At 38.6% G+C, this 21,960-nt stretch overlaps 1 protein-coding gene across 9 annotated transcripts in view; it reads right to left on the bottom strand.

Annotated features, from left to right (window-relative positions):
* ERC2 (ELKS/RAB6-interacting/CAST family member 2) overlaps positions 1-21,960 on the bottom strand; it is a 1,001,656-nt gene that overhangs the window by 528,794 nt on the left and 450,902 nt on the right. For all 9 annotated transcript variants that reach the window (XM_060402360.1, XM_060402362.1, XM_060402364.1 and 6 more), the window contains one exon: positions 6,428-6,565. In XM_060402360.1, the coding sequence (XP_060258343.1) occupies positions 6,428-6,565 (138 nt within the window). The remainder of the gene's footprint in view (positions 1-6,427; positions 6,566-21,960) is intronic.

Here is a 21,960-nt window from a genome sequence, read left to right as displayed (position 1 = left end):
CATGGGGTTGCAAAGAGTCAGACATGACTAAGCGACTTCCCTTTCACTTTTCACTTGCATGCATTGGAGAAGGAAATGGCAACCCACTCCAGTGTTCTTGCCTGGAGAATCCCAGGGACAGGCAAGCCTGGTGGGCTGCCATCTATGGGGTCACACAGAGTCGGACATGACTGAAGTGACTTAGCAGCAGCAGCAGCAGGTAAGTACTTAGGCTTCCCTGGTGGCTGAGATGGTAAAGAATCCACCTAACAATGCGGGAGACCTGGGTTCGATCCCTGGATTGGGAAGATCCCCTGGAGAAGGGAATGATAACCCACTCCAGTATTCTTGCCTGGAGAATCCCCATGGACAGAGGGGCCTGGTGGGCTATAGTTCACAGTGTCACAAAGAGTTGGACACGACTGAACGACTAAGCACAGCACAGCACAGGGAAGCAACTGCACTAACCCAATGACAATAATTTATATGTCTAATGCTTTCAAGGGGGGAAGAATACCACTGTTGTTTTTAATTATTTAAAAACACCTTAAAATGAAATATATTATTACAATAGTGAGGGTTGAAAAGACATAAATGAGTCTATTATCTGTATTTGTTTCTTCTTGATTTCATTACTATCCTATTTTACTCATCTGTATTATGGGGGAGTCAATGATTATGTGATAAATGGAAGAAGGAAATGGTCTCAGTGCACAGTAAATCTCTCAAGGACTTTTAACAATTTCAGCAATTGAGCCCACACTGCCTTTGGCCTGCATCTACTGCCAAAGCCTCACAACTGGTCACCCAGTAGGCAGACCCTCTCCATCCTGTCACTTACACCCCATAGTGTTGGAGTGACATTTTTAAAGCTCCAAACTGACCATGTGGTGGTGGCTTAGTCATTAAATCCTATCCAACACATGTAACCTCAAGGACTGTGGCCCACCAGGCTCCTCTGTCCATGGGATTTCCCAGGCAAGAATACTGGAGTGAGTTGCCATTTCCTCCTCCAGGGGATCTTCCCAACCCAGGGATTGAACCTGGGTCTTCTTTACTGACTGAGTTACCAGGGAGGCCCTGACCAAACCGCTCACATCAACTCATTATTTAGAAACTTTCCCAGTAATCACTCTAGCCAGAACACGTGGCATTCATTCCCACTAGACAGGCTTATTGCATGATCAGTCTCTTAGCCTAGCTTTCCAAAGGGCAACATTCAAATCTTCTAATTCTCTTGACTTAGGCCTGAGCAAATTGCCTGGCATACAACAGGCAATTAAAAAGGCTGAGGGAAGGAACAAGAATTCAAATTAGGGGTCATCCTGTCTTCAAAGAAGAGAAATAAAATTAAGTATGCATGTTAACATTCAGAAGGTGTCAGCGTCACTTGGAAATGAGGTTGATCTGCTCTAAGCACTTGTACTATTGACTGGGCATTGATGACAAAGCAAATCAGCAAGCAGTTTAATGTTTTTAAGTGTTATTGATGATTCAATACTATAAAATATTTCTCTGTCAATCACAAAACTAATTTAACCGTCAGCTACGCAGGGCCAGATGTCAAAAACATGTGTTAAAAGGCCTTAATATGCCATGATCTACTTGATTAACAGCTAACTGGCAGAAATTCCAACAATGTGTTCTTGTTTTAGTCTTATTTGCATTGGCAAGTGTTCCTTGTGCACCCATCCGGCTGTGCACAGGTCTAATCTACTTGCGCTTTATCACTGGATGGGAACTGCATGGCAGTGGCCTCCAGCTCTGCTATCTGGCTGTCTCAACTGCTTATCTGCCATGTGGCTTTATAAATACTGGGGGCTCCATGAGCTTCTGTGTGTCAGTCCTGGAGCTAAGTCATATTCAATCTTAACTCACTAAGGGGCATTATTATAATTTTTTTTTACACACTCTGCATATCTGAATAAGTTCTGGGAAATTAAAAGGAATAATACATTCCCTGGGGTGAAATAATAATAAAAGGTGACTAGTGCCTAATGGGTTCTATTCATCAGCCCAAAAGACAGCAAATAATTAAATATTCTTATAAGTCTACAATTTCCAGTTAATCACTGTCTTTTTTGCACCATGTCTTATTGTAGAGGATCTGTTAATTTATATGTGGATAGAAATGGAACTTGTAAGGAAAAGGTCACTGAAAGAGATTGTACTGTCAAACACAAAGACCAGAACATTTGAGTTTAGTCCCATTCCATCACCCATGAGCTGAGCGGTCTTGGGATAACCCGGGGGGGGGGGGCAACTAAGTCCCAATCAAGGGCCAGCCTAGGGTACAAGTGGCTTCCCAGAGTGCTGCACTGAGAACTTAACTGGTGTCACGGTTGATTAATGACGTCTACCCAGGGCCCAGAATAGACACTGGACCAGAATAGAACAGTGCTGCACAGGTCCCAAGTTTTCATTTCTGGGCATGTCATTTCACTTCACTGAACCCAATTCCCATCTTTAAAATGAAAGAGCATGGAGTTACTGTTTCTCACAGTATGGCCTTCCAAACATCTGCATCAGAATCATTGGTCATCCTTGTTAAATCAAAGATTCCTGGGCCCCACAGCAGAGCACAGAATCAGAATCACTAGGATATGGGACCCAGGGAACTATATTTTAAGAAGTTTTCTTGATTAGTGGTCCCCAACATTTTTGAGAATTTTTCCACGTACTGAGGCGGGGGTAGGGGCGATGATTTCAGGATGATTCTAGCTCATTACATTTACTGTGCACTTTATTTCTATTATTATTATATCAGCTTCACTTCAGATCATCAGGCATTAGATCCCAGAGGTTGGGGACCCCTGCTCTAGATGACAAGATTATTTTGGATACATATAGAAGTTTGATATCCACTAGAATATAAACAATTAAAAATAAATCTACTATTCTTTATCCCCTGACAGGGAAATTTGCCAAATCCTATCAAGTTGTCTTGTCTGTTTTTCAAATACACGATGTTCTGATTTGGGGCACCTTTTGAAAATTCCCTCTGTGTTTGCATTTATTCTTTATCAGGTAAAAGGCTAAAAGTAGGATGTGTATAGGGTTTGGAAACCAACAGCTCTCTGACCAAAGCTGCCCCATAGAGCTATTTTGTTCAACTTGAGCATCATATTTTAAAATCTGAACTTGAACATTTTGAGGTAAATCAACGATGCTCCAGCTTGTCATAGTCACCAGCAGTCCCAACTGCTTAACACCAAATCCACTTCCCTCATTTTTGCTCCCTGCCTGACCCTACATGGCATCTAAGTTCTCAACTCCTCATGTACAGTTCAGTACAGATTTTACATGCCTGAGACTGTGGATCGGCAAACTGAATAATTATTGTCAAGGTCATTCCAAAATATAGTGGAGTTCACAGGTCAGCTAGTTTAAATGTACGTTTTGAAGATAAGGTACTGAGAGGAGAACAGATTTGCCCCATGTGATGCAATTATCAAGTAGTGGGGACAGTTCGAGAGGGCCAGACTCCCACAGACCCCCAGATTTCCTTCCTTGGCCTCCCTTAAATCTCAGAGGAAGTGCGTTTAAGTAAAAGGAGTAGTTTCAGATTCAAGAATTGTTTGGGGACTTAAACTAGAATAAATCAAATCTCAGTAGGGAGAAAAAGGGTAAAATCCTGCCAAGAATACATGATATGGAAAAGAATATGGTGTAAGTTTATTTCTGTATATTTGGAGAAAGAAATCAAGGGTACAAATGGACTGACCATGTCACTGAAAGACTGCAGAAGGGATACATAATCATTCATAGTTTTTGAAACAACATTCTTCCACTCAAATTTTATAAACAAAATTACTACTAGAAAGTTTTGATACTAAATTCTTAAAAATTGTAAAAAAAAAATTTTTTTCCCTCAAAAATCATCTTATTTTTCCAAATAAAATCTCATCTTTTATAAATTAAAGTTGTACTCTTACAATTTTATTAGCAACATTAAGACTCTATAGCCACTGAAATCTGGCTGCTTTTTTACATTCTATATTTTTAGCATAGAGCAGTGATTCTTAGACTAGAGTGCACATCACAGTCACCTAGAGAGTGCGATGAAGTGCAGACTTCTAGACTCTACTCGAGGCTCCGATTCAGGAGGTATACATGGGGCCTAATAATTACACTTTTGACAGACATCTCCTGGTAATTCTGATATAGACGTCAGATAAAACTTTTTTAAGATTCACCGACTTCTGGAATCAGTGGGCTATTTAATCTAATTCCCCCATACTACAAATGGGCAATTTGAGGCCCAGGGAGTGAGAGTTATTTGTCAAGGTCACCCAGTTAGTGGCAGAGCTGAGACTGGCTCCTAGGCCACTATCCACTAGACCTCATTACCTCAAGGTTAATGATAACAGGGAAAATAGTAGGAAACAATGCTGTTATTACAGTGTGAAATCCAAAACAAAACAAACAACAAAAAGACCCCATTACCTCTTGCATTTGTGGGAAATCCTACAAAGTGCTACAGAACAAGAAATGATGAGAAAGACACAGAAAAACAGCATAATGGGGTCTACTTACACAGTTCAAAACTTAAGATTTCTTTGCTTCAGAGTTTGAAAATAATTATGTCAATAACATGGACCTACTTAAAGATTACACTGATTCATGATATGTCCAACCAAAAACAAGATATCTTTCTTCAGAATCCTTGCCAACTTTACCTCATCTGCTCTTAGATACTGATTCTTTGACACCTAGGAAGTGATGGGGGATATAACATGCAAATTCAACTCCAAGGCCTACTGGTGCCCAGCCCAGCACACTACACACCCTCTGCGGGTAGGAGTACAAAAATGCCCAGAGAATGAATGAACTAACTTGGGTAGAATGAAATGGACTATAAATCATTTTAGGAATCAGTAAACATCAGAATGACCTATTTGCCTAATAGATTTTCTTCATTCTTTTGGTCAAAGTAATCCTTTTAAACATCAGTCAGAACTAAGACTTCCAAATGGCTTCCTACCCGCTTCAGAGTGAAAGTCAAAGTTTTTCATCCTTTCTCACAAGGCCCTTCAAGGAATACTCCCTCTCCACCCACCGCTCCCCCCTGCTCTTGATTCCCTCCAGTACATTCTCCCTCCAAAAGTGCTCATGGCTCATCCCTCACTTTCCTCAGGTCTTTCCTTATATGCACCCTTCTTAGTAAGACCTGACCTGGTCATTCCACCCCAGCATTCCCTGAACCCTCTCCTTGCTTTCTTCTATAGAAAGTATTACCCTCTGAAGTCTGTGTGTTTTACTTATTTATTTTCTATGTCTCTTCAGTCCCATTAGAATCCTCCATGAGAGCCAAGATTTTCACCACTTCTTTTCTCTGCTGGATCCCTGGTGCCCAGAAAAGCACCTGTCATACAGTGGTGGCTCACTCCATCAACACCCGAAGATGGTGCACTAGGCGCTGGGGGAAGGTGAGCCAACACACACAAGTAACATACATATACAGGCATGCTTGGGCTTGGAGTCTAGCAGAGAAAACCAATTAATCACATTAAAACCGAAAAATGAACAATTAAGATTGTCACAAGAGCTCTGGGAAATTCATGGTATTCATGAAAACATAATAGAGGATTTTACCTAGGAGGCTTCCCCAAGGAAATGATTGATAATAATAATAACAGTTATAACTTAATATATACTTATTATCCTAAACACTTTCCATATATTAATGCATTTTCTCCTCAACGTAATCCACTAAAGTAGGCAGTATTTTTATCCTCTTTTACAAATGAAGAAACTGAGAAAGCGAGAGGTTAAGTAACTTATCCAAAGTATTAACTGTCAGACCTAATATTTGAAACCTACAAGTCTGGCTCCAATATCCACAATCTTGACTCTGTGCAGTACAGCTTCTCAGCTCCCAGAAGAAGAGGAATTAAATCTGCAGGGAGTAAAGAACATTCTGGGCTCAACAATAACGTGTGCAAAGAGTCTGAGGCAGGAGGAAACAATGGTGCACTTAAGAATCCAGAAGGCCAGCATGGCTAGAGCACCAAGTATGAGAGAAGAGAGATGGGGATAAGGCTGGAAAAGGAGGAAGGAAAGATGAATGGAAGGGACGGAGGGAGGGAGGAAGGTCAAGGAGGCAGGCAGAGAAGTGACTAGTCAGGTGAGAGCCAGAGAACATGACGGGATGAACCCTAAGGGGTTAGACATTTCAGTTTCCATCATCCTAAAAACAATGGCAAGGTAGTGGAGGTTTTTAAGCAAGGCCAAGGGTGAAGTGATCAAGTATGTATTTCAAAAAGATGCCACTGGCTTCAGCATACTGAGTCTACTGCTGAAGATTGCATGGGAAGGGAAGGCCCAGCTGGTACTAGGTTGGTGTGAGTACATGGAGAAAAACGAGCACATTGAAATGCATTTGGACCATTTCCTCCCACCACATTTCCCTAAACCATACCACAGCTAATGTTCAGTCCAAGCTCACCTTCTCTGACAAAGCCTCCTCGAGCGTCGCCAGTGCAGTGTCTGTGTTACTGGAATCAGTCTGCAAGGACTTCACTCTGTCTTTCAGATTGGTCAACTGCTTGTCTTTATCCCTAAGCTGTTCTTGTAAGTTTTCAATCTGAAAGTAAAAATCACCATATTTAATACACAATTTATTACATATCCAGTACAGTGGATCTATGGGGGAAGAAACAAAAAAAGACCCAAGATTATGGAATTTGTTGATACTAGGAGGTTACACTTTTATTTAGAATCAAGGCCATTTTGACGAGACCATCTTTCTGCCATGTAATTCAACTTTGTGTCTAAACAGCAATAGAGATGAGCAGAATATTTCCCTCCATGCAAATGCAAGCCCTTCAGACACATAAGCACTATTATTTCTATTTCTATCCCTTTTACTAGCCCTTTAAGTCTTGAGTCCATAAACCTAATCTTGGTGCAGTGAATCAGAGAAACATATATGCAGAATTCATTCAATGAACAGACGCATACTGGGTGAGCACCGAGCACCCTATCAGTATATGGCAGAACCCATGTAGTCATTCACTCACTCCTTTATTCAGTGTTAGACTTCGTGTGATATGCCAAATGCTGTCAAGTGGCTGTTTCAAAGTAACCACATGAAAAGCCAAGTAGGTTATCACCAGTAGACTGTTAATGGGAAGAACTTGTGATATTAATCAAATGTAACAAGTACTAAACACTCCATTTGGCAAGTAAGTCCTGTGCTGGCAACCAACCAGCCACTTTTATCCACTATCTGCAGCCTGAAATAAACACACCAAATAGCCGATTATAACGCCTGCCCAGGAGCAACAGCAAGGACTTTCTCTTGGGCATTGCATACATTATCATTCATGTTTTTATTCTCTGCTTTCAAACCATGTATTTCTTATCTAAGGATTAAAAAAAAAGTCCCACTGTACAAACAATTTATTCATATTAAGGGTTTTAAAATGACAAGGAAAAAAAGCAGTACAACTCTAAGATAAGTCCATTCAAAATATTTGTATTCTGCACGCAGGCTTTCTCAGGAAATCATTCCAAATGCATGTTTCACAATGTGCAACTCAAACAAATTTTGGGATTACTTGATTCAGGAAGCATGAATCTGGAATGGCAACACAAATAATGACCAGAGTAGAAGCAATAATGAGGAGGAGGCAGAGTGACCGTGAAGGTGGCGGCAACAGCAGCATCATAAAAGCTCTGGATGCAAAGATAATGACCCTGCTGACCCTCAAGCTGAGGAGAGGTGTGAATACTTTTCAAATGGCTAAAATGGATGTGGGCTAATGGAGATGGATTTTGCCTCCTTCTACTCTTCCCACTTTTCTTTGCTCCCTCCTTTTTTCATTCATTCCCTTTCTCCTCATTCTTCTTCTTCCCCTTTTTGTCAATGTACTTTTTTTTTTTTTAATGTTTTTCTGCCTTGAGACAAACATCCTGGTTTAGAGAAATAACTAACCTTTTACTTCATCAAAGTGCACTGTGTTCCTATTTAGCTAGTACTGTGAGAATTTGCTGTCCCTCCATGGAAAACACAGGAACTCAAAAGGTATAATCATCTGCCGTCAAAACAAAGGTTCCCTCCATTCCAGACAAGTGTTCATGTGATTACAGGACACCATAAGCAAATAGATGAGGGAGCAAAAACATGGGTGGTTACATGTCAGAATGTACAGTTGCTTTATAGAAGTCGGCAGCTGAGAGGACTAACTCTTGTGAGAGACCGTGTGTTATTATTTTGAGTACACTCATATTCACATCTGTGTCCACATATGTGTGCAAATCTATGGCAGCTCCAAGCAAACGGATTAAGTTCTCCAGTCTGGAAGACAGTGGGAGACAGTGCCCTGGATAAAGGAGAGACTTTCTTTCAGGGCATCAGCCTTGGGGCAACAGCACCGCTGATTTCAAAGGGCTTCAGGTGCTGCAAATAGAGGCTGAAGAAGACTGCTGTATGCCTGTGTGAGACTCTCTGGGGCCTTCCCAGTTACTGGGGAGATTAAGGATATGAGGGTCAGTGGTCCGAGGAGTATGCAGGTAGGAGATAAGAGCTGGAGAAATGCGGGCTGGTGAGACCTGGAGACACAGGAACGACACAGCTATGGATCTCACATCTAAGAACTCCCCAGAAGAGCCAGTTATTTCACAGACAAGACTGAAAAACAGATCTGGAACTGGAGACATTCACAGAGCGAGGGATACACCACTTTAAAAATGTTGCACAAAGATCGCCAATAACGATTCTTAATAAAGACAAAGTACAGACTAGGGTGGGGAAGATAGCCTATAGTGTATATAAGAAATAAAACTACAAATAGATACATATACGCTACTGTAAACTACATTTTTTTTTTCTGGAAAAAAATGAAAAGAAATTTTAACTGTGTTTAACTTTAAGGAAAGGGTTTAGGGTGCAAAAAGGTGGAAGTGAGCTTTTGTTTCTTGTTTTCTTACGTTTCTATAGTGTTTTGCTTGAACTTTCTAACCATGTAGGTTTTATTCATTTTTAATGCCGATCAACATTATCTGGATGGCGAGTTTATGGGTCATTTTCAGTTTATATTTATATATAAAAATTTAAACCATTATGCTAGTATTTAAAATCATATTTGCATGCTATTGGTAACTAAGTAGAAAAGGATTGAAGAGGAAAAAGAGTAGAATGTAAAATCATATTGTTTGAATGTAAAAAGGAAAAATTCAATATAGAAATACATATATGTAATTCATTAAAATGTTATTTGGTATATTTGATTTTGCAATTCTTCTTTATACTTTCCTACATCTGTCAGCTTGGTTTTCTTGAATATAACAGAATGAAATATATTTAAGATCAACTACAAAATATCAGAATGATTCTTTGAATATGTTTTGAACAATAAGTTTGTACTTTTTATTATAATAGGACTCATTGTAGGAGGAAATTTTTGTTTTTAGTGTTCAGTCGCTAAGTCATGTCCAACTCTTTATTTCTTTGTTATTCTAAGAAAGGAGGACTCAATTCTTAAAATTAGGAAATGGGATAAATGTAAAATTCTGTATCTTTGAAAAAAATATTTTGCAGCTTTCTAATGTTCATAAATCATTAACAACATTTACCAAAAAAAGGCATAAATTTTTTTTCAAAGGGTGAGGTCATATAGGTTCAAATAGCAGGCAGTGGAAAATAAGCAAATTGAAAACCAGGATTAGGATGGGGAGGTCTGGGGATGGAAAGTGAGGATTTTGTGAGAAATTACACATGCTGCAAAAAATGGAATCCACCTAAGCAACATAGGCAACTCATTGGTCACTGTGACTTGATAAAATAAGAGATGGACCTGAGCACAGGGCTGTCCTTGCCTTTGAATTAAGCCACCTTTTCATCAGAGCTGGACAACTCAGAAGGAGACAGCCTTGCTGCAGTGGTACCTGTACCTCCCAGAGCAGACCACTGGAAAGGAGGTATGGGTCAGGGAGAGCACAGGCCCAGGGGGTTCACTGGGCATCCCTAATCGTAATGGCTTCAAGCTGACTACTGAAACCTCAGGTCTGCCAAGTTCAAGGAGGGTCAGTGCCCAGAGGGAGTTTTTTGGTGAGTTTTCACACAAATGTGGTCCCCAGCGGGAGATGTCACTGACGGAAAGCAGCATCCTTCTTGACTCCACATTTGCTCCCCCTCCCATTTGGTCTCTAAATTTCAGCACGTCAACTTCCTACAATGCAGATCTCACTGAATGACTTTTTTCCTCAGAACTCTTCAACTGTTCCCTCATTGCCTCCAGATAAAGCCCAAACTGTCTGACATCATAGACTAGGCCCCTCATGGGAAGACTCACTGGTCTTCCACCATCCCCCAGCCTTGCCTAACCTCTCCCACGACCTCCCAGCACCAGGCTTCTTCATAGCCTCTCCATCTTTGCCTTTATTGCTTCTGCTTGGGAGATTCTTCTTATCCTATTTTTTTTTTTAACCAAGTTCTACTGAAACATTTAGCTATCAATGTATTCCTTAACTCCTCCAGGAAGCCTTCTTTACATAACACCCACTCTGGCCCAGACTAAGTCCCCTGCTTTTCACACACTTTTCAAATTGCCTCTTTACTTGTCTCTTTACAATGTGGCTGTGAGTTCCGTTAAGAATTCTGTCATTCTGCCTCACTCTGTATTTCTGGACATCGTACCCAACTGTGTTGGCAATACCGTGTATTGCTTACTGAATGAGTAAAAGAAGGAAGGAAGGAAGCCTAAAGAGAATGTCTTGTGTGAAAGCAATAGACCAGACCAGGTGATAGCTGAGTCCCTTCAGCTCTTAGATCCTACAAAGAAGAAATTAAAAGCATGAAGAAGCTCTCTATATAGTCAGAGTACCTTAAATAGGCTGAAGAATCTTTATGCTTTCAGATACTCCACAAAGGTGTTTTTTTTTTTTTTTTTTGGCTGTTTCTTTATAGAGTTGTGAAATTAGTTACTAAAAAACATTTTCTTTTCTCCATATCACATATCACTATAATTTCTGTTATCCACATCTAAGGTATCAGTCAAACCTTTTAGCTCAATCAATAGGAACATCTCAGGCTGGTTTAAGCATAAACAAACTGCCAGGAATACAGGAGAACCAGGGTTGGAGAAAATAATCCAGAACAGAGCCCAAAGTTTTGATGCAACTGGCGTGGTACAGACCCTGTTGCCCCAGGTGCAGAATACCAGAAACTGAGACTTATAGCACAATCTAGCTTCACCAGTGAAGCCATCAGGTCCATCATTTCACTAGGTGATCAATTTGTTAGCATACAACTGTTTATAGTACTTACTTATAAACCCTTATAATCCTTTATGTTTCTGCAGAATTGGTAGGAATATCTCCACTTTCTCATCTTAGTAATTAAATTTTTCTTTTTCTTTTCCTTAATCCACCTAAAGTTTTGTCAATTTTCTTGAGCTTTTCAAAGAACCAAATTTTTATTTCATTGATTTTCTCTATCATTTTTCTAGTCTTTCAGTTCAGTTCAGTTGCTCAGTCCAAGAGTTGGTGATGGACAAGGAGGCCTGGTGTGCTGCAGTCCGTGGGGTCACAAAGAGTCGGACAAGATTGAGCTATTGAACTGACTGAACTGATTATGTCCTTTGCAACCAAAGATGGAGAAGCTCTATACAGTCAGGAAAAACAAAACCAGGAGCTGACAGTACCTCAAGTCATAAGTTCAACATTGCAAAACTCAGGCTTAAATTGAAAAATGTAGGGAAAACCACGAGGCCTTTCTGGTATAACCTAAATCAAATACTTTATAATTATACAGCGGAGTGATGAATAGACTCAAGGGATTAGATCTGGTAGAATGCCTGAAGAGCTATGGATGGAGGTTCTAACTTTTACAGGAGGCAGTGCCCAAAATCATCCCAGAGAAAAAGAAATGCAAGAAGGCAAAGTGGTTGTCTAACAAAGTTTTACAAATTTCTGAGAAGAGAAGAGAATTGAAAGGCAAAGAGGGAAAGGAAAGATATACCCATCTGAATGCAGAGTTCCAAAGAATAGCAAGGAGATAAGAAAGCCTTAAGTGAACAATGTGAAGATATAGAGGAAAACAACAGAATGGGAAAGACTAGAAATCTCTTCAAGAAAACTGGCAATATCAAGGGAGATTTCATGCAAAGATGCACATGATCAAGGACAGAAACAGTAAGGACCTAACAGAAGCAGAAGAGATTAAGAACAGATGACAAGAATACACAGAAGAATTGTACAAAAAAGTTCTTAATGACTCAGATAACCATGATGGTGTGGTCACTCATCTAGAGCCAGATATCCTGGAGTGTGAAGTCAAGTGGGCCTTAGGAAGCATCAATAGTAACAAACTTAGTGGACGTTATGGAATTCTAACTATAACTATGTTATGGAATTCTGAGCTATTTAAAATCCTAAAAGACGATGCTATTAAAGCGCTGCACTCAATATGACAGGAAATTTAGAAAACTCAGTAGTGGCCACAGGACGGGAAAATGTCAGTTTTCATTCCAAAGCAAAGCCAAAGAATCTTCAAACTACAGTATAATTGCACTCATTTCACATGCTAGTGAGGCTATGCTTAAAATCCTTCAACCGAGGATTCAATGGTACTTGAACCAAGAAATTCCAGATATACAAGCTGGGTTTAGAAAAGGCAGAGGAACCAGAGATCAAACTGCCAGCATTCGTTGGATTATGGAGAAAGCAAGTTAATTTCAGAAAAAAATATTTATGTCTGCTTCACTGAATATGCTAAAGCCTCTGACTGTGTGGATCACAACAAATGGTGGAAAAGTCTTAAAGAGATGGGAATACCAGACCATCTTACCTGTCTCCAGGGAAACCTGTATGCAGGTCAAGAAACAACAGTTAGAACCAGAAAATGGAACAATGGACTGGTTTAAAATTAGAAAAGAAATATGACTATACTGTCATCCTGCTTATTTTAACCTACATGCAGAGTACATCATAAGAAATGTCAGGCTAGATGAATCACAAGCTAGAATCAAGATTGACAGCAGAAATATTAACAACTTCAGATATGAAGATGACACCACTCTAAAGGCAGAAAGTGAAGAGAAACTAAGAATCTCTTAAGAGTGAAAGAGGAGAGTGATAAAACTTGCTTGAAAGCCAACATTTAAAAAACTAAGATCCTGGCATCCAATGCCATCACTTAATGGCAAATAGAGGGGGAAAAAAGTAGAAGCAGTGACAGATTTTATTTTGTTGGGCTCCAGAATCACTGAACCCATGAAATTAAAAGATGCTTTCTCCTTGGAAGAAAAGCTATGATCAACCTCAGTTCAGTCGCTCAGTCGTGTCCGACTCTTTGCGACCCCATGAATCGCAGCATGCCAGGCCTCCCTGTCCATCACCATCTCCCGGAGTTCACTCAGACTCACGTCCATCAAGTCAGTGATGCCATCCAGCCATCTCCTCCTCTGTCATCCCCTTCTCCTCCTGCCCCCAATCCCTCCCAGCATCAGAGTCTTTTCCAATGAGTCAACTCTTCGCATGAGGTGGCCAAAGTACTGGAGTTTCAGCTTCAGCATCATTCCCTCCAAAGAAATCCCAGGGCTAATCTCCTTCAGAATGGACTGGTTGGATCTCCTTGCAGTCCAAGGGACTCTCAAGAGTCTTCTCCAACACCACAGTTCAAAAGCGTCAATTCTTCAGTGCTCAGCTTTCTTCATAGTCCATACATGACTACTGGAAAAACCACAGCCTTGACTAGACGGACCTTTGTTGTCAAAGTAATGACCAAGCTAGACAGCATATTAAAAAGCAGAGACATCACTTTGGCAACAAAGGTCCATATAGTCAAAGCTACAGGTTCTCTAGTAATCATGTACAGATGTGAGAGTTGGGCCATAAACAACACTGAATGCCAAAGAATTGATGCTTTCAAACTGGGGTGCTGGAGAAGACTCTTGAGAGTCCTGTGGATAGTGAGATCAAACCAGTCCATCCTAAAGGAAAGTAAGCCTGAATATCCATTGGAAGGACTGATGCTGAAGCTTCAATGCTTTGGTCACCTGATGCAAAAAGCTGACTCATTGGAAAAGAACCTGATGCTGAGAAAGATTGAGGGCAGGAGGAGAAGGGGGAAGCAAAGGATGGGATGGTTATATAGCATCATCAACTCAATGGACATGAATCTGAGCAAACTCCAGGAGAGAGTGAAGGACAAGGGAGCCTGGCGTGCTGCAGTCCACAGGGTCTCAAAGAGTCAGACATGGCTTAGTAACTGAATAACAACAAGCAATGTCATTATGATGATAGTAATAAAAATATATATATTGATGACGATACTGGTCAGGCACTATTCTAAATGCTAAATGCTTTTTTTTTGACATTTAATAATAAGATGATTGAGGTTTCCATGAAGTTATAAAAAATAATATGAAGAGATCCCTTATATTCTTTGTCCAGCTCTCTCTAAGTGTAACATCTACCACAGTAACCATAGTACAATATTACAACCAGGAAACTGACATTGATATAATCCACTTCAGATGTCACCAGTTTTATGTGTGCTCACTCGTGTGTGTTTGTGCTTAGTTCTATGCAATTTTGTCATGATCACCACCAAAGTCAAGTGACAGAAAGATTCTAATACCACAAAGATTGCATGTTTGTAATTGCAATTACTTACCTCTTGCATTTGTCCTTATCCCTAACACCTGGCAATCACAAATCTATTCTCCATTTCCATAATTTTGTCATTTCACAAACGTTACCTAAGCATAGTCATCAAGTACATAACCTTTGACATTGGCTTTTTCCACTCAGTATGATTCTCTGAGGATCCAGCCAAGTTGTTATGTTTACCAATAATTTATTCCTTTTATTGAGAAGTAGTATTTCATGGTAAGGATACACCAGTTTGTTTAACTATTCACCTATTGAAGGACATTGGGTGGTTTCCAGTTTTTAGCTATTACAAATAGGCAACTAGGAACACTCATGTACTAGTTTTTTCTATGAACATAAGGTTTCATTTCACTGGGATAAATGCTGCCTGGGTACAACTGCTGGGTCACATGAGAATTTTAGTTTAGCTGTATAAGAAACAGACAAACTGTTTTCCAGAGTAGCTATACCATTTCACAGTCCCACCAGCAACTGTATGAATGATCTGGTTTCTCCACATTTCGTCCAACTTTTGCTGTTGATATTATTTTTTATTTTAGTAATTCTCATAAAGATAGAGCAATAATGTGCTGCAGTTTTATTCTGCATTGCCTAATAGTTAATGATTTTAAACACCTTTTCATCTGCTTATTTGCTACCTGTAGTCTTCAGTAGAAATCTGTTCAGGTCTTTTGCCCATTTTCTAATTGGATTGGTTTTCATTCTACTGTTGACTTTTGAGAGTTCTTTATATATTCTAGATGAAAATCCCTTATCAGATATATGGCCTACAATTATTTTCTCCCACTCTGTAGCTTGTCTTTTCATCCTCTTAGCAAGACCTTTCACATAACAGAAAGCCTACTTCATCATCTTTTCTTTTTATATAGTTCATGCCTTTTAAGTCAATTCTATGAACTTATTACCCAGCCCTAGATTCTTACAATTTTATCCTATAGCTATTCTCATAGATTTATAGTTTTATGTTTTACATTTAAGTCTGCGGTCTACTTTGAGTAAATTTTGTATAAACTGTGAGATTTAGTTTGATGTTTATTTTTATTGTCTATGGATGTGCAACTGATTCCACAATTTTTTTTTTTAAAGGCTGTCCTTCCTCCATTGCAATGTTTTCATACCTCTACACAGTATCAGTTTAGGCGTATCTGTGAGGGTATATTTCTGGGTTCTCCATTCTGTTCCATCAATGTGTTGTCTCTTGTGTCTCCAATAATACAACACTGTCATGATTACTATACTTATATTGTAAGAGTTAACACGAGTAGAGCGGTATTTCCTACCTTATTCCTCTTTGAAAAGAATGTTTCACTTAATCTAGCACTTGTGCTTCTCCATAAAATTTTTATAATAAGCTTGTCTATGTCAATAAAAACCCTTGATGGTAACTTCATAGGAATTTCATTAAACCTAAAGCTCAGTTTTCGGAGAACTGACATCTTTATTATTTTGAGTCTTCTAAACCATGAATCAGTGTCTATCTCATTTGTTTAAATCTTCTTTGATTTTTTTCATTAACATTTTATTTCAGCATGTAGAACCTGTACATGTTTTGGTAAGTTCATATTTAAGTATTTCATTTTCTTTAGAGTTATTAAAAAGGTATTGTGTTTTTAATTTTGGCTTCCACATTATTCATAGTTAGCATACAGAAATGTAATAAATTTTTGTTTGTTCAGTAAAGTCTCAGGATACAAGACAACACACCTGTGAGACAGTGGCCTTCAGTTTTGTTTTGGAGGGTTTTAGTTGCTTTTTTCTTTTCTTTTTTTAATTAATTTTTCAGTTTGGGGTATCAAAGTAATACTGGCCTCATAAATTAGCTGGAAAATACTCCCTTTTCAGCAAGAGATTAAGTAAAATTAGTGTTAATTCTTTTAACTATTCAGTAAAAATCTCCAGTGAAATAGTATTTCCATACTATTATAAGTATGGAAATTTCTTTTTCAAGAGCTTTGAAGTTACAAATTCAATTGATTTAAGATTATTCATGTTATTCATTTCATCATGGTTGAGTTTGGTAGTTTGGAGTTTTTGAGGAATTGGGCCATTTTCTCTAAGCTATCCAATTTTTGAGTATGAAGTTATACCTTTCCTCTCAACTTTTTAATGATTTCAGAATCCATAGTGATGTCTCGTTTCATTTCTGATCTTGTTGATTTGTTTCTTTCTCTTTTACCTTTATCAATTTTATTAATTTATTTCCCAAAGAAACAACTTTAATTTTATTGATTTTCTCTTCAGTTTCTATTTTCAATATTATTTATTTCTTCTCTATATTTATTATTTCCTTACTTATAGTTGTTTGGGGTTATTTTGTTCTTCTTTCTCTGGCTTATAGGGGTAGGAACTTGGAATATTCACTTGCTACCTTTTCTGTTTTCTGGTTTAAATATTAGTGGTATAAATTTCCCTCTCAGCACTGCTTTAGCTGTATTCCACAAATTCTGATAAACTCTATTTTTATTTTCATTCTGTTTTATGTATATTTTTTCTCTGAGACTTCACTTTTGGATCATTGATTGCTATCTATTTAGCATCTGCAAACTATGAATTATTTGTAGATTCTCTTCTCTATTACTGAATTCTAGTTTTACTCCAATATTGTCATAGAGCATACTTTATGAATTAAATCCTTTCAAACACCTTGAGGTTTGTTTTACAACTCTGAGTATGGCCTATCTTGGTGAAGGTTACATGCATACTCAAAAAGAATGAATAATCTGCAGGTGTAGAGTGTACTATATATGTCAAATAGCTCTTGTTAGTTGATAGAGTTGCTCAGCTCTACATCTCTTCTAAATGTCTGTATTTAGTTCCATCAATTGTTGACAGTGAGGTGATGAAGTCCTCAACTATTATTGTGAATTTGTCTATTTCTCCTTTCAGTTCTGTCTGATTTTATTTCATTGGGTTTGAAATTCTTTTATTTGGTGTATACACATTTAGATTTGTTGTCAATTTGGTGGGTTACTTATTTTATTATTATATGTCAGCTGTTGTCCCTAGTGATTTTCTTAGTTCTTAAATCTACTATTTCTGATATTAAAATAGCCATTGTTACTTTTAAAAAATTAACCTTAATATGCTATTATATTATGAATTATATTATATTATATATATTAATATGATATACCCATTTCATTGTGTTTGAAGTGAATTTCTTATAGACAGTATACAGTTGAGTCATATTTTTGGTTGTTGCTTAATCCACTTTGGCAATCTCTGTATTTTAATTGGTATATTTTGGCTATTTATGTAATTATTGACACCTTAGGACTTACTTCTGCTATCTTAACATTTGTTTTCTGTTTGTTGCCTCAGTTTCTCATTCCTCTGTTTCACTTTCCTGAAGAGTTACTTGAACTATTTTAGGATTTCATCTTCAGTTATTTATATTATATTTGAGCATACATTTTTGCATATTTTCTTAGAAAATGTCATATGTAGTACAAGTTATATATTCAGTATGTCTATATAAATGTTTTACCACTTCAAGTGGAATACTGAAATTGCTTTCTCCATTTTTAATATACAGTTGTCTCATTCTTTCCTCTATATACACTGAGCACCACGACAGATATTGTTACGATTTTTGTTTCAACCAAATAAGATTCTAAAAACTTAAAGGAGATGACAGTCTACTATAATCAGTCCTATTTTTTTTTCCATTCCACTGTTCTTCCCTCTTTTCTGAAGTTCTAGGCCTTCTATTATCATTTCCTTTCTTTTTAAAGAGCTTCCTTTACTCTTTCTTTCACTTTCACTTTTCCTTTCATGCATTGGAAAAGGAAATGGCAACCCACTTGTTCTTGCCTGGAGAATCCCAGGGATGGGGGAGCCCAGTGGGCTGCCGTCTATGGGGTCTCACAGAGTCGGACATGACTGAAGCGACTTAGCAGCAGCAGCAGCAGTTCTAGTCTGTTGGTGGGAAGGTAAGCTGGAAAGCAGTACAGAGGTTCCTCAGAAAACTAAAATTAAAATTACTATATGATTCACAATCCCTCTTCTGGTGGACCAAACTAATATCCAAAAAAATACACGCACCCCTATGTTCATAGTAGCAATAGCCAAGACATGGAAACAACCTAAATGTCCACTGACAGACAAATGGATAAAGAAAATGTGCTATATAAACACACAGAAATCACTTGCATTTCTATATATTAACAATGAAAAATCAGAAAGAGGCATTTAGGAATCAATCCCATTCACCATGGCAACAAAAAGAATTAACTATCTAGGAATAAACTTACCTAAGGAGACAAAAGAACTGTACAGAGAAAATTATTAGACACTAAAGAAAGAAATCAAAGATGACATAAACAGATAGAGAGATATTCCATGTTCCTGGGTAGGAAGAATCAATATTGTGAAAATGACTATTCTACCAAATGCAATCTACAGATTCAATCTGATCCCTATCAAATTACCAATGGCATTTTTCACAGAACTAGAACAAAAAATTTCACAATTAATATGGAAGCACAAAAGAGCCCATATAGCCAAAGCAGTCTTGAGAAAGAAGAATGGAGCTAGAGAAATGAAGCTTCCTGACTTCAGGTTATACTACAAAGCTACAGTCATCAAGACAGTATGATACTGGCACAAAAACAGAAATATAGACCAATGGAACAAGACAGAAAGCTCAGAAATAAAACCATGCACCTATGGGTACCTTATTTTTGACAAAGGAGGCAAGAATATACAATGGGGCAAAGACAGCCTCTTCAATAAATGGTTATGGGAAAACTGGACAGCTACACGTAAAAGAATGAAATTAGAACACTTCCGAACACCATACACAAAGATAAACTCAAAATGGGTTAAAGACCTAAATGTAAGACCAGAAACTATAAAACTCTTAGAGGAAAACATAGAGCATTCAACATAAATCAAAGCAAATCCTCTATGACCCACCTCCTAGACTAACAGAAATAAAAACAAAAGTAAACAAATGGGACCTGATTAAACTTAAAACTTTTTGCACAGCAAAGGAAACTATAAGCAAGATAAAAAGACAACCCTCAGAATAGGAGAAAATAATAGCAAACAAAACAATTGACAAAGGATTTATTTCCAAAATACACAAGCAGCTCATACAACTCAATACCAGAAAAATAAACAACTGAATCAAAAAGTGGGAAAAAGACCTAAACAGACATTTCTCCAAAGAAGACATACAGATGGCTAACAAACACATGAAAAGATGCTCAACATTGCTCATTATTCAGTTCAGTGGCTCAGTCTTGTGCAACTCTGCGACCCCACGAATCGCAGCACACCAGGCCTCCCTGTCCATCACCAACTCCCAGAGTTCACTCAGATTCACATCCATCGGGTCAGTGATGCCATCCAGCCATCTCATCCTCTGTTATCCCCTTCTCCTCCTGCCCCCAATCCCTCCCAGCATCAAAATCTTTTCCAATGAGTCAACTCTTCTCATGAGGTGGCCAAAGTACTGGAGCTTTAGCATCATTCCTTCCAAAGAAATCCCAGGGTTGATCTCCTTTAGAATGGACTGGTTGGATCTCCTTGCAGTCCAAGGGACTCTCAAGAGTCTTCTCCAACACCGCAGTTCAAAAGCATCAATTCTTTGGCGCTCAGCTTTCTTCACAGTCCAACTCTCACATCCATACATGACCATAGGAAAAACCATAGCCTTGACTAGACGGACCTTAGTTGGCAAAGTAATGTCTCTGCTATCTAGGTTGGTCATAACTTTTCTTCCAAGGAGTAAGTGTCTTTTAATTTCATGGCTGCAGTCACCATCTGCAGTGATTTTGGAGCCCCCAAAAATAAAGTCTGAACTGAACTGAACTGACACTGTTTCCACTGTTTCCCCATCTATTTCCCATGAAGTGATGGGACCAGATGCCATGATCTCCGTTTTCTGAATGTTGAGCTTTAAGCCGACTTTTTCACTCTCCTCTTTCACTTTCATCAAGAGGCTTTTAGTTCCTCTTCACTTTCTGCCATAAGGGTGGTGTCATCTGCATATCTGAGGTTATTGATATTTCTCCCCGCAAGCTTGATTCCAGCTTGTGTTTTTTCCAGTCCAGCGTTTCTCATGATGTACTCTGCATAGAAGTTAAATAAGCAGGGTGACAATATATAGTCTTGACGTACTCCTTTTCCTATTTGGAACCAGTCTGTTGTTCCAGGTCCAGTTCTCACTGTTGCTTCCTGACCTGCATATAGGTTTCTCAAGAGGCAGGTCAGGTGGTCTGTATTCCCATCTCTTTCAGAATTTTCCACAGTTTATTGTGATCCACACAGTCAAAGGCTTTGGTAAAGCAGAAATAGATGTTTTTCTGGAACTCTCTTGCTTTTTTGATGATCCAGCAGATGTTGGCAATTTGATCTCTGGTTCCTCTGCCTTTTCTAAAACCAGCTTGAACACCTGGAAGTTCATGGTTCACGTATTGCTGAAGGCTGGCTTGGAGAATTTTGAGCATTACTTTACTAGCATGTGAGATGAGTGCAATTGTGCGGTAGTTTGAGCATTCTTTGGCATTGCCTTTCTTTGGGATTGGAATGAAAACTGACCTTTTCCAGTCCTGTGGCCACTGCTGAGTTTTCCAAATTTGCTGACATATTGAGTGTAGCACTTTCACAGCATCATCTTTCAGGATTTGAAATAGGTCAACTGGAATTCCATCACCTCCACTAGCTTTGTTCGTAGTGATGCTTTCTAAGGCCCACTTGACTTCACATTCCAGGATGTCTGGCTCTAGATGAGTGATCACACCATCGTGATTATCCAGGTCATGAAGATCTCTTTTGTACAGTTCTTCTGTGGATTCTTGCCACCTCTCATTATTAGAGAAATGCAAATCAAAACTACAATGAGATATCACCTCACACCAGTCAGAATGGCCATCATCAAAAAGCCTACAAACAATAAATGCTGGAAAAGGTGTGGAGAAAAGGGAATATTCTGGCACTGTTGGTGGGAATGTAAATTAATACAGCCACTATGGAAGATGGTATGGAGATTCCTTAATAAACTAGGAATAAAACCAGCCTATGACCCAGCAATCCCACTCCTAGGCATATACCCTGAGGAAACCAAAATTGAAAAAGACACATGTATCCCATTGTTCACTGCAGCACTATTTACAATAGCTAGAACATGGAAGCAACCTAGATGTCCATCAACAGATGAATGGATAAAGAAGTTGTGGTACATACACACAATGGAATATTGTATATATTTACTCAGCCATACAAGGGAACATACTTGAGTCAGTTCTAATGAGGTGGATGAACCTAGAACCTATTATACAAAGTGAAGTGAGTCAGAAAGAGAAAAATAAATAAATACTGTGTTCTAACAGATATATAGGAATCCAGAAAAAT

This window comes from Ovis aries, chromosome 19 (assembly GCF_016772045.2).
Source record: "Ovis aries strain OAR_USU_Benz2616 breed Rambouillet chromosome 19, ARS-UI_Ramb_v3.0, whole genome shotgun sequence".
Classification (NCBI taxonomy): Eukaryota; Metazoa; Chordata; class Mammalia; order Artiodactyla; family Bovidae; genus Ovis; species Ovis aries.
The sequence above is the reverse complement of the archived record's forward strand: the minus strand, read 5'-3'. Positions and strand labels throughout refer to the sequence as shown.